The sequence below is a fragment of the Carettochelys insculpta genome, chromosome 6 (assembly GCF_033958435.1).
Source record: "Carettochelys insculpta isolate YL-2023 chromosome 6, ASM3395843v1, whole genome shotgun sequence".
NCBI classification, from domain to species: Eukaryota; Metazoa; Chordata; order Testudines; family Carettochelyidae; genus Carettochelys; species Carettochelys insculpta.
In genome coordinates, this window is record NC_134142.1 from 123,292,537 (window position 1) to 123,309,280 (window position 16,744).

Here is a 16,744-nt window from a genome sequence, read left to right on the forward strand (position 1 = left end):
ACTTTGACACTGCTAGGGAAGTAAATGAGAAGTTGGAGCTAGGGTAGTCACCCGTCGACTCATAAAAGATGTGTCTGTGTGTTACTTGTTGTGTTACCTGCAGTATGAAATCTCTGTGGACTGTTGGAAACACTTCTAGTTAGTCATTCTTTCCCTAGATGTACCAGGTGGAAATGGTCCATTCCATCACTTGCCAGAAATGTCAGAAGGAAACTAAAATCAAGGAGAATCCAGTTCTGAGTCTTTCTCTCTCTCTTTATCAGTGGACTTCTAAACAGGAAGCTTATTCTGTGGTAAGGAAAATATCCCAGCATTTCTGAGTGACCTATAACAACACAGCTATTGGTTACAGTTAACCCTTAAATGAGAAGGCATTAAATTTGTGTTCATAGGCATAAAGTAAAATAAAATAAAATAAAAAAGGGGAATGTGTTATGTGAAGGAGGGGGCTTGTGTAGATGAGCCCTAAGAATATTTCTACACCTGCACTGAACCCCTCCCGAACAAGAGAATTTTGCTGTATCAGGTGAAAGTATGAACACTCTCCTGATAACAAAGTGAAACCCCCTCTTATGGGGTAGAAGTATTTTGTTGACAAAGGGCCGACAAGCAGCATTCACACGCATCGCTAAAAGTGAGCAAGGTTGCATACCGTTACTGTAATTATATTATAATTGACAGCACTATAATTGTAGAGAAGGCCTAAATTTTTGCAGAATTGGGGCACAATACATGGTGCCTTGAAAGTAACTAAAAAGCTGCAGTTGCTTAAGCAGGAGTTACTGAATTCTTCTCTGTTGCTTTGATGAGCTAAAATACTTTTAGTGGAAGTTGATGGCATAATTAAAATGTACAGAAAATAAAGCCATCAGGCAAGTGTGCCAGAGGCCTGTGTGACATAGGAGAGAGTTTGTTGGAGGATGTTTGGGTGCCAGTTCTGAGGGGCAGTCACAGCCCTGTTGCAGCTCAGAGCTACTGTCTGGGTGCTCTATATCCCCAATTAAAAAAATAAATTAAGGTCATATTCAAGTTAAACCCTGTTCAAATAAGAACTGAAACATATATGTGATCATATACACTTATGTCCCCTGAAAGTTAAGGGGCTTTGAGAATGTGCTTTAAAACACCCACTTAAGTGTTTTCCTGAATACGGTGTTTTCTGACTAGGTGTCTCTATGTAGTAAAAGTTGGTCATGGAAAAAAAAATCCCTTGTTATTAAAGTGGATGTACTTCCACACACCAGACAAATGGCAGGTCAAATATTGTTTACTGTAAAGCTGTTCCTTCAGTGCTTTGTGGGATATGGCCCATGCTGTTAAATGTACTCCTCAAGTTTCATCATAATAATGCTCCATCACATTGTAATTTCTTGCAGGCTAGGGCTTTGGACGATGTACAGAAAATAAATTACTTTACTGGTGATGAGCAGCTCTACTGTGAAACATGTAAAAGCAAAGAAGATGCTGAGTCGGTAAGAAAGGATTATTTAGAATGGTCTGTTGCAGTGCTGGACACCCTAGTCTAATGAGCGGGCATCATGAGTAGGCCTTCTTCATCTCCGTGGGCTGCAAGATTGTTGTAGTCAAGATGGTCTCCTGGGATAGGGCAATTTTGCTAACTGTGCTTGTGCACTTAGAATCTGTGGCATGTACCAATTGATTGGGTGCAGAGGGAGCACACGGCTTCCACCGTCCAATGTTGTGTGCAGTCAACAAACACCTCACTTCATGTGTCTTTGCTTTATGTGAGTGTCACTTTAGTAACACTGATAGGAAAAAAAAAAAAACTACACAGCCAGAAGCCAGCACAATCTGGCGACCGTATGCATGGACAATAGTAAAGACAAAGTTTGTGGGGCCACACATAGAATCCCGATGGGCCAGAGGTTGCCCATCACTGGCTATCACACCAACCACGTGGCTGAGCTGCTCTGACTTGAAAAGTGTATTTAAAAGGAGAGAAAATGTTTTTTCAATAAATTTGTATTTTATTTCAGTGGTCGGTCTACAGAAGGCAAATTTTAGAATGCAGTCGATAGTCATATGGCACGTAATGTTCTGCTTTGCTGTCTCTTTCAGCGCTACAGATTTGAAACTCTACCCCCAATTCTTGTTCTCGTTTTGAAGAGATACCGATTTGGTGGTGATGGGTTTAGAAAGCTCCATTGTAACGTGTCTGCACCTCTTGCACTGCATGTGAAGTTGGACCATACACAGAGCTCTCAGGTGAATTTTATTCTCTGTTGGCATAATACAGATAATGACAGAATGGAAGGGAAAAGAAAATATACTAACAACTTCCCTAATTAGGACTTGTAGAGTTCAGGTCTACCATTGTGCACAGGTATTGTAGTGAACCATGAACCTCTGCTGGATGGCACCTTGTCTTAAAATGTAAGGTCTTGACTCTGAGGACAGAAATTTACCATTCATCGAAATCTGTCTCTAGCCTGATGTCTGCCCCTCTGTGAGCCCTGGAGATTTGATAGCTTCCTCCTGGTACCTCTTGGCCCTGGTGACTGACCCTGCCTCACTTTCTCACCCTGCATCAGTCTTGGGACAACACTAGGCTCAGGAACTGGGGTGCCCCCCCTTGCAAAGATGAGTTCATAAATGTGAACCTGTAAGCAAAACTCTATGGGAAGGTTTTCTGCTGGATGATGTTATGTATCTTCCACTCTTGGTATTGCGCGGCCCCTAGTGCCTGGGGCCCCCATAGGGGACAGAGTAGAGTTAAATAGGGCAGTTTCCCTGGGGCCTGGTGATTCACAAGGGTCTGGGGGTCCTGGCTACTGTCATCACTTCTGTGGCAGCGGCTGAAGCACTGGGTCCTTTAAATCACTTCTGGTAACCTGGGCAGGACACTTTGGGTGACACTGAGGGGTGGCTGTGCCCAGTGCTGCCCAGTCAGCTTGAGGCCCTGCCCCTTCTGGGAACAGGGAGCCTCCTCCCCCACCTCGTCGAAGCACCCAGGAACTCTGTTGGCCCCCCCAGCTAGTGCCAGAGATGGGAACTTTTTCCTAGTTAGCAGTGTGCTGCTGGTCCATACGCACTCAGCGAGTGTGCTTACACTCTCCCACACGCCTTCAGGCACGCAGGGGTGGAGCAGACAAACTGCAGCTCTTTCCGCTTCACCTGCCCCCTTAGGCCAGCAGCAGGGCACTTCTGGAGTACCTCCCCTCTGTTTTGAACTCAACTAGCAGAGCGTTTTTGCAAATGGTGATTTTGTCAGTTAGTTTTAGATTCGTTTTATTAGTAGTTTAGAGTGTGTATTTTAAGATAATTTAAACGTTTGGTTAAATAGTGGGTGATAGGCAGCTGTGTTGCCTCCAGAATCTCCCAGTTTCAAAATGTGTCCTTCATGTCACATTGCTGTTCTGTACAGCGACACCCAAGAGATGTGTCTTTACTGTCTAGGTGAGGGGCATGTTCCTCATGAATGTACTACTGCTGTTCTTCTGCCAATGGTCTCAGAGGAACAGGGAGATTAAACTCAGGAGATGTGTCCCGGAGAGGTCCATGAGACCTGACTCAGATCCTGGTCAGTCAGATCTGTCTATCTCCAGTGTTCTCTCTACCAGTGGTGCACCTGTTGCAGTTAAAAGATAGAGCGAGGAGGGATGCTGATTTTATTCCCCAGGTTTTCAAATGAAAAGAAGGATCACTCAGGATGTGGCTCTGGCAGGGATTTCAAGGCAAACAAAAGTGCCCCTGAAGCATGCCTGTAAGAGCTGGTACTATTGAAGAAAGATCATTTTGAACTTTGAGTACCACCTCTAAAGGTCAAACCGCCCTCTACTGCTTGTGCTCCATTGGTACACTAGGGTTTGGTGCTGTGGGCACAGGTATTCTCTAAGGCAGAGGTGAGAACACCTTTTAGGTTGGGCTCTACTTTTTGTCCCTGCAATTAGCAGCCCTCTCACCAAAAAAAAACCAAAAAAAAAAAACCCCCAAAAAACCAAAAAAACCCAAACAAACAACTGTCTAATGCAATCCAAACCAAATGAAAATTTTGGTTATGTTCATATATAAAAAGAAAACCCTTTGGAATGTGTAAGAAAATAAGTCTGTAGAATGTAAAAATGTCATTGATCAGTGTATAAATATGAATACATATAAAACCAGTAACATATGTCAACATTTTTAATGAGATATATGAGGCTGAGAACCAGCAGCCAGTTGTGCTGTGCCCCCTTTATGAAATTCCATGCCCCCAAGAGGGGGCCCACTCCCCACATCCCTGATCGAAGATAAGGAATTCTGTCTCCATGATTCCTTGCTCATTGGTACTACATACATCAGTACCAACAGAATCCACATTTTCAGCGTAGGTACGGATTACTAACGCTCCCTTATACATGATACCACCAGGCTTACTGGTATCTGAGCAAAGATAAATCATCTTAACTGACAATCTCATGGCAGTACCATGTCTGGGTGAATCACTGGTACTGTTGATTACATCTGATTGCTGGATCTAGTATGAACTTAGTGAAGGCCCCCCTCAAATGTCTGCTTATTGTTATTCAGAAGAATATGAATTATCTTCATCATCTTTTGAGGTAAGTTTGTAGGCATCCCCTGCTTACACACCTGCTTGTCAATGGCCAGAGATTAATCCTAAAACAAGACCTCTGATGTCTTCTTGTAAGCTTATGAAACTTCCCAGGCTTCCTGGTTTTGTCCTCCTTGGGTTGCCAAGCAGTCTCTTTATAGCTAGCAGATATAGCTTTACAAGAACCATTGGGCTCCTCCTCAGGGGTAGAAGGCCCCATCTTTGTCATGTGCAATGTACAGGTCTCCATCACCCAAGCAAACAGAAATAGGTCATCCGAATAAGCAACCTGATATATTTCCTGTGCTATATCAGCAGGTTTTTTCCAAGAAAGAATTGCAGGGTCAGTCTTAATGCAATGTAGTTGTAGCTATGCTGATCCCAGAATGTTAGAGAGACAACATGGGTGAGGTCAGATCTTTTATTTGACCAATTTCTGTTGGTGAAAGCCACAAGCTTTAAGTCCATGAGAGCTCATCAGGTTCAGCAAGAGCAACCTGCAAATATTCTGTTGTCTTCTGTTCAGTAAGAGGCAAGATGTGTATCTCCATATATTATTGAGATGTGTATATTAAGAGCAATGCCTTTCTGACCTTTAGATAGTTATAGATCCCCCAGACCTCTAAACATGGGATTATTGCAGGTGTGGAGGTGATTTCTTCTGATAAATCCTGTATGCTTGTAGGTGTTTTACTTTATTCTGCACCTGACAGAATACCCATGTCTCTAAATGAAAGGTTACAGGATCCAGATCAAACTTTATGGCTAGCTCCAGTAATGGTTACAACTATGTCAAAGAAAGGTGAAAGAAAATAGCAAGCTCTTCTAGTGCTTGCACATATCCTATCCATTCCAGTTCAGGTTTGTGTGTGCCAGTGCACCGAAGCTGGAAGTTTTGCCCCCTAGCATGCGACCTCCACACTTTCTCACCCTGTTAGTCAAAGGTATAAAAGACAGAGCCACCGCAGTAACTCTCAGTTCCTTCTCATTGCCTGTGGTTGGTAATCAAAGTGTGTGTGAGTGTGTGTGTGTGTGGGTATGTGCTTGTCACACTCTCCCTTTTCTCTTTCCAGAGAAAGGTTTTTGTAAAATTACTGTTGTCTATAGCTAGTTGAATTTTTAGTGAAGTTATTGTTAGTGGTACTTGTTTTTCAGAAATGTTTTGCCTGTTTTCCTTTGTTGTCCAAGGTCTTAAGGTCAGTATCAGGGCGTGCCTAAGTTGCTGTGGTTTAAGCACTGCTCGCTGTAACAAATCTATACCAATTAGCGAGCCTCACGCTCATCGCTGAAAATGTTTGGAGAAGGATGCATGAAGGTGTCTTATCTGCTGGTGGTTTAAGACCAGGATTAAGAAGTCCAGGGAGTTAGGACTTTGGTACATCCTTATGGAATCTGCTTTGCATTGTCCTTTGGAATCCAGCTGCATGGCATATGGGTCTTCAGACTCTATTCTTTCCTGGAGTGCAGCACCGGACTCTGGAAGATCCCCTCACCAGAGAGAGCTGAAGAGAAGCTGCTATTCCCCTTCTCTGGTACCACACAAATGGCAGCATAAATCAGACATCCCAGGTTCTTCTAGCTGGGGGAAGCCCTCTTCATCCTCAAAGAGGCCATAGTCTCTGAATCATCTTCCTGACTCCTGACAAGGTGTACCAGGAACTTAGGGCGATCTGTAAAGGTTATTTGATATGTGGCATGTTGCTGGGCCTGCTAGAACGCTTTTGCTCATTCATTGAGGCCATCTGGGAGCTTACCATGATCCCTTGGCCAACTCCTTCCTCTTATGCCTACTGATGAGATCAGAAAATATGTGCCAGATTCCTTCTTAGGGATATGAATATGTATACTTTTTACTCTCATCCAACCTTGACGTCTTTCGTAGTGGCGAATGAATGAAAGGCAAGACGTGGCCAGACTAAATCTAATCCCAAACATAAACAAGCAAAGAAATTAGATTTGTTGGGGAGAAGGTTCTACTATTCTGCCTGACAAGACACCTGGACCAACTTAGGAGACATCACAAGTCTGAAGGATGGAGATCACCATCTCCTCCTCTGGTTTCAGCTAACGCTAAACAACGTGCAGTTATCTAAGCAGTGTCTGTGACTCCTTAGCTATGACCATGGTATCTCTCACTCATATTTCTCTTCCCTTTGGCTGCAGCTTATTCCACTTCATAAGTGGTTAGACCCACATTACAACAGACTGGAAGGTACTAAGTGTGGTGAAACTTGGATATACCCTGCAATTTACTTCTGTCCCACTCTTAGCCGTGCCATCTCCCCTATCCCTTTCAGCGATAATTCTCATTAGAGTGTTCTCACTCAAAGAGCGCCATCTCCTTTAGAGCTGGGTGGCCATAGGGGAAGTAGGAACATGAGAATGACCATCTTTGGTCAGATCAAATGTCCATCTAGCCCAGTCTTCCGACAGTGTCTTCCTGTCTTCCGACAGTGACCAATGCCAGATGTCCAAGAGGGAGTGAACAGAATAGGGAGTCACCACAGGATCCATCCTCAGTCGCCCAATTCCAGCCTCTGACAGAGGCGAAGCAAGCTTCCTCTGTTTTTGGGGAAGGGATTCTGTTCTCATGTTTTCTTATTCCAAAGTAGGAGGAAGCCTGATGCTTACTTTAGACCTTGGAAACTTCAACAACTACAGTAAACTTTCATATCCAGCAGCCCTGGGACTGTGAGGGTGCCAGATATTCAAATATTCTGGATAATAGAGAAGTGTACCTAGCAATGCGTAACACTAACGAAAAACAAGATTAGATATTAAGAAACAAAAAATGTATGCCAAGTACTTTATTTACCAACCATAGTAGTATTATACATTGTAAACTTGTACTGTATTTGCTGTATTTATTTGTTTTTACTTTCATTATACTGTACTTGTGGAAAATGTAACTCAGATTTACTTATTGTTAAAATGCTGTTTATTCGAGAGTTCTGGATAATAGAATGCTGGATATGAAAGAGTTTACTGTACACAGAAAAGATAAACACTAGAACATCTGTATTCATCTGTCATCCCATCCCTAAATCCCAGTGTTTGGTAAATGGTTTTCGCTCTACCTACATCCCTCTAAAAATCTGTTTGCATCACAACTGAAGAAATTGCTCATCTAAATTTGATCATGATTTTTTTTCTAGATCATAAACTATGAGCTTTTTGCAGTGTGTCACCATCAAGGAGGAATTCATGGTGGCCATTATGTGGCTGAGATAAAGCCATTTAAAAGCGACTGCTGGTACTACTTCAATGACACCACAGTGACTGAGGTAATGGGTGCCTGAGTTGAGGGAAAGCAAGCATGGACATGTCTAGATTTCCTCTAAGGGATCTGAGGAGTACAGCAGAAGAGAGAAGTACTGTATCTATAACTACCTCTGTAGCAGATTGAAAGTTCTGTAAACCTGTGATGGGCAAGCTAGGCTGGCGAGTGAGTGGCCCTCCTTCGCCTCAGTGGGCTGCCAGATTGTTGTAAACAAGACAGTCTCCTGGGATAGGGTAATTTTTGCTAACTGCAAATTTGTGGGGTGTGCTGATCATACCGTAGCAAAGCTCTGATTGGGTGCAGAGGGAGGAGCATGGCTTTCATGGGCAATGTTGCATGTAGTCAGCATGTCCCGCACTTCACGTGTTATTGCTTTAGGCGTGTGTCACTTCAGTAATACTGGTAGGGCAAAAACGACATGGACAGACACCAGCAGAATCTGGCAACCTTGCACATGGGCAGCGGGCAACGAAATTTCTGGTGCGCCACACCAAAAACTCTGATGAGCCACATGCAGTCTGCTGGTCTGCCCACCACTGCTGTAAACCAAAACCTGCACTAAGTTATATGTGTGCAAATCTATAGTCGCTTACTTTGGAGTTGTTCTGAATTTACCTCAGTGTTACCGAGATCAAAAGTTGGCATGCATACATGATGGCATTACAACATGGACCTGCTCCATTTAGCTTCAGTTTGGTACAACATGATGTTTGAATAGCACAGCATTCCCTCTCCCTTCAGATGTTGTACTGCCCTCTTGGGATGAGAGATGTGATGAACATCTGAAGTAGTTGTTCAGAGTCCGTTATTCTGCTAACACTGCTGAAGCTAAGTTGGGTATAATGATCCTTTCTGTTTGTTTTTTCAGGCACCAGAAGAACAGAACACAATGGGTACAAAGAACAGGTATTTCCAATCCTATGTTTTACGGTAGGACTTTCAGACATTCCAGCACCAGTATGACATTTTCAAAGCTCTTCCCTTCCTTGGCAGCCATTTTTTTCTTCTCTGATCTTTGCTTAGGTCACTGATGTAACAAGGTGAGGGGGAAAGGTTTTTCTATGTGCATGTTGATTAGCTTGGACCCCAGCCAAACTTTGTTCCACTCCTCCTTTTGTTTGCTTCTTTTCCTTTTCAGTGGGGTTAGTCTGCTGTGCATTTGCAGTTCAAAACACATGCCCCATTGGATGTGAAAATATTGGGTCAGTATTCCTGGCTGCTCGGGTGTCTATGTGCTGGTCACTCCCTCGAGAGTGGTTGGCATTTGTGAGGGTCGAGACTATAGCAGGGTTAAAAAAAGAGCCAGATAAATACATGGAGGATAGGTCCATCAGTGGCTATTAGCCAGGATGGGTAGGAATGGTGTCCCTAGTCTCTGTTTGCCAGAGGTTGGAAATGGATGACAGGAGAGGGATCACTGTGATGATTATCTGTTGTGTTCACTCCCTCTGGGGCACCTGGCATTGGCCACTGTCGGAAGACAGGAGACTGGGCTGGATGGGCCTACGGTCTGACTCAGTCTGGCAGTCTGATGGGCTGCTTTTGTTACCTTCCACTACATTCAGCTGTACCACATCTAAGTTTGAATATTTTGTCACGAGCTGGACTGGCCAGAACCCATGTTTCTGACAGGATTTTGTGTACCTGATCTATACCCTTTCTGACACCACCCTGTTCCCAATATTTCTGTGATAACAAATGCCTTTAAAGCCATGTACTAATAGATGGTAATAGCTGACCAAACCTGTGAAAGACTGGACTTGTGTTTTAGTGTGGAGTCCAGGCTAGGTAACTGTAGTGTGCACTTTAAAGTGATCAGGAGAAATTTCACCATGCCTCTTCTTTGGATCCTATGTAAGGACCTTGAGCCCTGTATGATGACACTGGTGTCTTTGTGTTTTGTTAGCACAGTTCCCAAGCGTTTCTTATAGTCTGACCAAGAGTTGCTAAATATTGTAATGCCATCAATATAAGCCCATGCAGAGTCATGCAGCCTGTTTAACATTTCATTAGCAAGCCTCTGTGAGGTGTGTCCTGCATTAATTAACTCTACAAGTAACAGTTGGAACTCATAAAGTCCCATCTCAATAACCAGAATGGACTTTTTTCTGTGCTTTTTTGTCTAAAGGATTTGCCAATAACTGTTAGTTAAGTCTAAGACTTGCTTAAAGTACGTAACATGTCAATTCTGGGCATAGGACAGAAATCAGGTACTGTGACAGCATTAGAATTTCTATAATCAGCACAAAATCTGACATGCAATGGTGTAGGCAGGTTGATGCAAGGGCATTAGAGAGAGGTGGTGGTAATAGCTTGTATTGGACCAGATTCTGTTGATCAGAGAGACAAACTTTCAAACCTATGCTGAGCTCTTCTTCAGGTTTGGAAAACTCAGGGCAAGTCTGCACTGAAAAATTAAGGGCTTGTGTTCGTCAACAAAGCTAATGTTAATTTGAAAGAATCGAGAAAAGCAAAGTCACCAAAGGCTGCTGACACCTGCTCCGTCTGTTGATGGATCATGTCCACACTGGGGGCACCGTCATCGACAGCGTGAGTGATGCGCTTTGTGTGTGTCTATCCCACGGTGCCTGGTGACACCGTCTCTTGCGAGGTGTTTTGAAAAGGTGGAACATAGTGTGGTGTACCTTGGGACCATGCAAAACATCCTGGCAGGCACTGCTTTGTGTCCCAGCCCTCCAGTAATTTCTGGCTTCCTTTTGCACCATTTTGCCAACTGCTGTTCTTGGCCATGCACTCCAGCATCTTCAGCGAGACGAGATGGCTTGCACGCTTCTCCCTTAGGCTCTGTTAGGAGTAGTGAGGACATTACCAATGTTAGTGCTGTTAACCATGAAGTTACTGAGAGAAGAGGACTCACAGGTGCCCCACGTTCTGTGCAATATGGGCAGCAGCAGGTTTAGCAGTGCTGCTGTCATTCACAGAGCAGTTGCTAGAGCAGATCATCATTTTTGGGCTATGGAGACCAGCAGAGATGGGATTGCATGGTCGTGTAGGTAAGGGAGTAAGCCCAGGGGCTACAGAACTTTAGGATGCATATAGCAACCTTCCTGGAGCACTATGTGGAGCTGGCTCCCGATCTGCAGAGCAAGGCCACCAGAATGAGCGCTGCCTTCTCGTTAGAGCAGCGTGTGGCTATTGCTGTCTGGAAGGTGGTGACTCGAAAGGGCTACCAGCCACTTCCAAATCAGTTGGAGTGGGAATGTCTGCCGTTGGGACTGTACTCCTGCAAGTGTGCAGGGCAATCAGTCGCATCCTGCTATGGAGGACCATGACTCTGGGAACCGTGCACGAAGCAGAGGATGATTTTGCAGAGGTGAACTTTCCTAACTGTGCCAGGGGAAAGGATGGCACGCATGGGACGCTGTTAATGGAGAGAGATGTGGTCACCATTTGACTAGGTATTAATGTTCACTCCTCTTTTTTTCTGTTCTAGTCACACTGCGTATCTGCTAATGTACCGCAGTGAGAATTCTGCTGTATGCCAAGTAAGTGATGTGCTGTTATTATTTACAATTTGCTGGGAAAGACGTGGGCTACGTCTACACGGCCATGTTATTTCGAAATAACAGACATTATTTCAAATTAACTTTGGCAGCATCTAAATAACGCAGATATTATTTTGAAATAAATTTGAAATAGCGGGTGCATAATTTTGGTACCGGTAGGCCTCATTAATAGTGCTTATTTCAAAATAGGTATTTCATAATAAGCCCATTTTAGAAGGGGAAAATGGCTATTTCAAATTAAAGGACCTCTAAGCCCTCCCCAGGATGCCCTGCTGAGCACTCTAGCCTGGACCCCCTCCCCCATAGCCCTTAAAGGAGACTGCGCTGACAGCCTGACAGTGAGCCGCTGCAGGCCTGACCCGCCACACGCTACCCTCTGTGCCCACCCAGCCCCAGATGAGCCACCAAGAGCCCAGTGAGCTGCCCCCCTTGGGTCCCTGGGAGGAGGAGACCCCAGCCTCCCAGGAGCCTGCCCAGACCAGGGAAAGATGGGCACCTTCCTGGTTGGGTGTGGAGATCCAGGACCTCATCGAGGTCTGGTGGGAGGAGGCCAGCGTCCAGGATCTCCACACTTGGCACAGGCACGTGACCATCTGCTGCCGCATGGCCGCCAGCTTGGCAGAGAGGAGCCGCATCCACAACCAAGAGAAGGGGCGGATGAAAGTTAAGGAGCTGAGGTGGGCCTATGCCAGGGCCAGGGAGAGCAGCTCCTACTCTGGAGCGGTGCCCGTCAGCTGCCTCCGCTGCTAGGAGCTCAACTGAATTGTGCGAGGCGGAGCGGTGCCATTGCCACACCAAGGGGTGGATTCAGGGCTGATGTTATGCCTATATGAAGTACACAGGATCTTTTTCAGGGGAAAAGGCAATGCGCTGCGTTTATTGAGAATACAGTAAAGAAGCAGTTAGCGTATGCTTTATAAACACACACACACACACACACACACACGTCCCGCAGATGGTGCATAGTTACCAGTCCATGGTGGGTCAAGTCAGCGACTGAGTGAGGGGTTGGGGTTCCTCTGAGACTCCTCTGAGGCTTGGTATGCAGGACTGAACCCAGAGTCCCCTGGCAAGAACTTCCCTTCTTGGACATGTAAATTGCCAATTGAGTCTATGGGTTTTGCAGTGTCCTGCCTGCTGAGATCATCCAACCTTAGGAGGTGTTAATCTGTGTTTTTCAGAGTTATGCTTTAATGGTGATTGTCAGGATGCCCATCCTTGTCTCTCACTCTTCGGGGTGGGGTGGGGGGAGGTGTCTCTGCCTGTCTCCAGGGTTTGTCAGTGTTAGTAATTCAATTCAGCCTCAAGACACAACACATGTTTCCTGAATAGACCATGTCAACTCTGGCCTTCCCCTTTACTGAGATCCACCCCCGCCTTTAAATCCTCCTCTGAAACACCCCCACTCGTGCATCTGATGAAGTGGGCCTTTGCCCATGAAAGCTTAAGCTCCAAAATATATGTTAGTCCATAAGTTGCCACAGGACTTCTTGTTGTTTTTATATGTTTCCTGTTTTCTGCAAAGTTTCCACTTCTTCTTGATCACCTGGGCATCTGTGTTGTCTTTCACTCACACACACTCTCCACTCCCACCAAACAACTGCACAGAGTTTCAGACAAGATCAGTACTTGCTAGAGGACACAACTTAGTGTGTGTTATAGAGAAGGGATACAACTTAATTTGTAATGTTAATAGGGAGCAAGGCCTTACAGTAAACATTATCTAATCATGAGAGACACAGAAACAGAAGCTACAGCACTTATAAGCAAATTATTATACATGAAATTTTACATCATGCTTATAGTTTTATAATCACTGCTAACTAAAATATACACTTTTGCTACACTGGAGGTGCAGAGCAACCCCGGCAACCCGGATGCAGCTGAGCCCAGCAATGTAATCCTGGCGACCAAAGACGAGGCACTGGAACCAGCCCTATCATTGTTTGATGCAGGCAAGGGAACGTCTGGTGAGTGGCAGCACTGTGTCCTGTGCCGGGGGTGGAGGATTTGCTGGGCGCGGGGGCATGGGGCTGGATGCTCCTCCAGGATATCTGCACCCAGAGCAGGAATGCAGTCATCTATGGCTGCATGGCCACCAGCCTGGCAGAGAGGGGCCACATCCACACCTAAGAGCAGGGCCGGATGAAAGTTAAGGAGCTGAGGTGGGCCTGCACCAGAGCCAGGGAGAGCAGATCCTGCTCCGGGATGGTGCCTGTCAGCTGCCTCTACTACCAGGAGCTGAATCGTACCCTGCAGGGCAGGGCCATCCCATTGCCACTCCAGGTGGTGTATTTTGGGAGGAGGCTGACAGAGGATACCTGGACCTGGACGAGGCCAGCCAGACCATGCAAGGGACCCAAGCTGAGCCAAGGGAGCCGTCCCAGGCATCATCTGACATGGTGAGGGACCATCAGGTGAGTGCCATCACCATCCCCCGTACAGGGGTGGAGGGGCTGGCTGGGCCAGGGGAGGGTGTGTTGGGGCTGGATGCTCCACACCTGGCCCTGGCTGGCTATGGAGCATGCAGCAACTGGTGCACATGGGGCCCCGGGGCTATTGGGTACGGGGTGGCTGAAGAGCCCTGCCATGCTCCTAACCCCGGGGTGGGACATCCTCATTCCCCAAGCCACCACGGGAGGGAGGCATGGGGCAGTGCAACACACGCAAACCCAGCATTCCCTTACCGGGCACACAGGAGTGCCCAAAGTCCCATGGCAGCCCCCACTCCCAGGCACATCAGTGGCCAGAGCACACATGGCCTGGCTTCCAGCACAATGGCTGTGACAGAGTCAAGAATTGGCACTCTCCGCTGCCAGCTGGGGGCTGGGATTCAGGCACTGTGCCCCCTGGGATGACTGACCCTCCGTCCTTGTTCTCCACAGCCAGACCCGTTGCAAGAGGAGAGCGATCTGTATGCCTCGGCACAGTCACCCAGTTCCAGGGCTGCCCAGGTGCCTCTGCCAGATGGTGGAGCTCTGGGCCATGTGCCGGGTGATGGAAACCTGGGAAAAGGCGACCTGCAGCTCCACAGGGAGAACTTACCGGTGCAGCTGGCCCAGGACCTCGTGCAGGGCATGATGGCCCCTCCTGCTCAGGACCTTGCCCCCTCACTTCCCACTGTTCCTCCCTCCGCATCCTCTCCCCCTCCCACCTCACCCTCCCAAGCATGTCAAACATGTGACCCATCAAATGTTTTTGTGGCCCAGAGTGGGGAGCCAGACAGTGTGTGGAGCCCTGCCAACAGTCCCAGCCCCAGCCCCAGCCCCAGGGACCCATCTGAGGCTGGGGGAACCCAGGCAGCCTCAGGTCTGGGATCTGGCTGGGATGTAGAGGCCTTCCCAGCCTGTCTAGCTGGCGTGTGGAACCCTGGTGGCAGCTCCAGCCCCAGGGACCTGGCTGGGGCCAGAGAAACCCCGGCAGCCTTGGCGCTGGGAGATCCTGCCAGCAGCTCCAGTCACCAGGACCTGGTTGGGGCTGCAGACACTCTGGGAGCCCTGGGGCTGGCATCCCCACTAGCAGGTCCAGCCCTGGGGACGCAGCCAGGGCTGGGAAATCCCAGCAGCCTTGGGACTGGGATCTATCCAGCGTGCAGAGCCCTGCCTGGTAGCTCCAGTCCTGAGGAGCCAGCTGGCGCCAGGGCAACCCAGGAAGCCCAGGGGCTGCCCGCCACCTGGGATGCAGAGCTCCAGCCCCAGGGAAACTCTGGGAGCACCACCAGCAGCTCCAATCATGAGGACCCGCCTGGGGCTGGGGACACTCTGGCAGCCCTGCTCCATTGGCAGGTCCAGCCCTGGGGATATGGTGGGGGGCTGGGGATTCGCAGCAGCCCTGGGGCTGGGAACTGTCTGGGGTGCAGAGCCCCACCTGGTAGCTCCAGTCCTGAGGAGCTGGCTGGGGTCAGGGCATCCCAGAAAGCCCTGGAGCTGCCTGCCACCTGGGGTGCAGAGCCCCAGCAGCAGCTCCAGCCCCAGGGAAACTCTGGGAGCACCAGCAGCTCCAGTCATGAGGACCCAGCTGGGGATGGGGACACTCTGACAGCCCTGGGGCTGGGAGTCCGATCGGAAGGTCCAGCCCTGGGGACCTGGCCAGAGGCAGGGAACCCCAGCAGCATGGGGCTGGGAGTCAGCCAGGGCTCAGACACCTGCCAGCAGCTCCAGCCACTGGGACCCAGTGGGGTTGGGGAACCCTGCTAGGCCCAGGGCTGGGAGCTGGCAGGGTGTGGAGTACTTACATGTATATTTAAATTAATAATTATTATTTATGAGCAAATAATAATGTTACACATCAAATTTTATGAACTATTAAAATGATAAAACTCATATTAAGTATTAAATTCTCAATTAAAATTATTGTATTATATTCAAACAAGACAAGAAGAAATATTATAAAATATACCTAAAACATCATCTGTAATAAATAACTGTGACTTTCTGATAGAAGTACATTTTCTTTGGTGGCCCTGAAAGCTATTGGTTTTGTTTGTGCAGCTCTCAGTAGACTTTGAGTTTGAGATGCCTGCTCCACACCCTTCCCACCACCACTGGGGACACCGATGCACCGCACCCAAAGCAGTGTGACCCATGGGGGATGGTGCCTCTCACTAACTGAGCACTGAGCCTCCTCACACTGTTGCTGATGCCCGTCTTCCCCCCCGCCCCATGATTGCTCCCACACCCCCTCCTCAGTTTTCAAGACCCCACCCATTTTACATAATAAAGTTCACTTTCTTTGCTACAAAACTGTTTATTAATGAGTTGTTGGGAAGGCAGATGGGGGTCTGAGTAGGGGGGATGGTAGGGATGGGTGTTGCTGAAGCCCCCAGTGGAGCAGTTTAGAGGACAGGGTCAGTGTTTTCCCAGGGTCAAGCTCTCCCTCAGGGCCTCGTGGATGCATGCAGCCCCCCGATGTGCCTGCTGGATGACAGCATGTGTGGTTGCTTGTAGGCCTGGTCCACATGTTCGGCCTCTGCCCCCCACAAACCGGCACGAAGGCCTCCCGCTTCCTCTCACACGGGTTGTGCAACACACCACCACCATATGCAGAATGTGCTTCCCGAGGTCCAGGTGGGTGACGAGGCATCAAAAATATCCCTTGAGGCAGCTGAAGGCACTCTTGACCACCACGTGGGCCCTGGCCAGCCTGGCATTGAATGCCTCCTGGGAGGAGTCAGGGTGGCCAGTCTAAGGCTTTATGAGCCATGGCATGAAGGGATTAGGCCGCATCCCCCACCAGGCAGATGGGCATGTCAGGGAAGAAAGTCCCAGCATGCAGCCTCTGGAAAGGGCTGGGATTCCTGAAGGCACGGGAGTCATGTGCCTTCTGCAGCCACCCAACAGAGATGTCCGTGAACTGTCCCTGGTGGTCCATACAGCCTGCAGG

The 16,744-nt window shown here is 47.8% G+C and overlaps 1 protein-coding gene across 5 annotated transcripts in view; it reads left to right on the top strand.

The window, feature by feature from the left end:
- Window positions 1-16,744, top strand: part of LOC142014909 (uncharacterized) — a 66,189-nt gene that overhangs the window by 38,653 nt on the left and 10,792 nt on the right. For 3 of the 5 annotated variants that reach the window (XM_074998176.1, XM_074998179.1, XM_074998175.1), the window contains 7 exons: window positions 159-293; window positions 1,377-1,472; window positions 2,080-2,226; window positions 7,711-7,839; window positions 8,704-8,741; window positions 11,290-11,341; window positions 13,215-13,332. In XM_074998176.1, coding sequence (XP_074854277.1) covers window positions 159-293; window positions 1,377-1,472; window positions 2,080-2,226; window positions 7,711-7,839; window positions 8,704-8,741; window positions 11,290-11,341; window positions 13,215-13,332 — 715 coding nt within the window. Of the gene's footprint in view, window positions 1-158; window positions 294-1,376; window positions 1,473-2,079; window positions 2,227-7,710; window positions 7,840-8,703; window positions 8,742-11,289; window positions 11,342-13,214; window positions 13,333-13,600; window positions 13,780-14,247; window positions 16,058-16,744 lie in introns of those variants that run through there. The other 2 variants (XM_074998177.1, XM_074998178.1) reach the window with 2 other exon arrangements.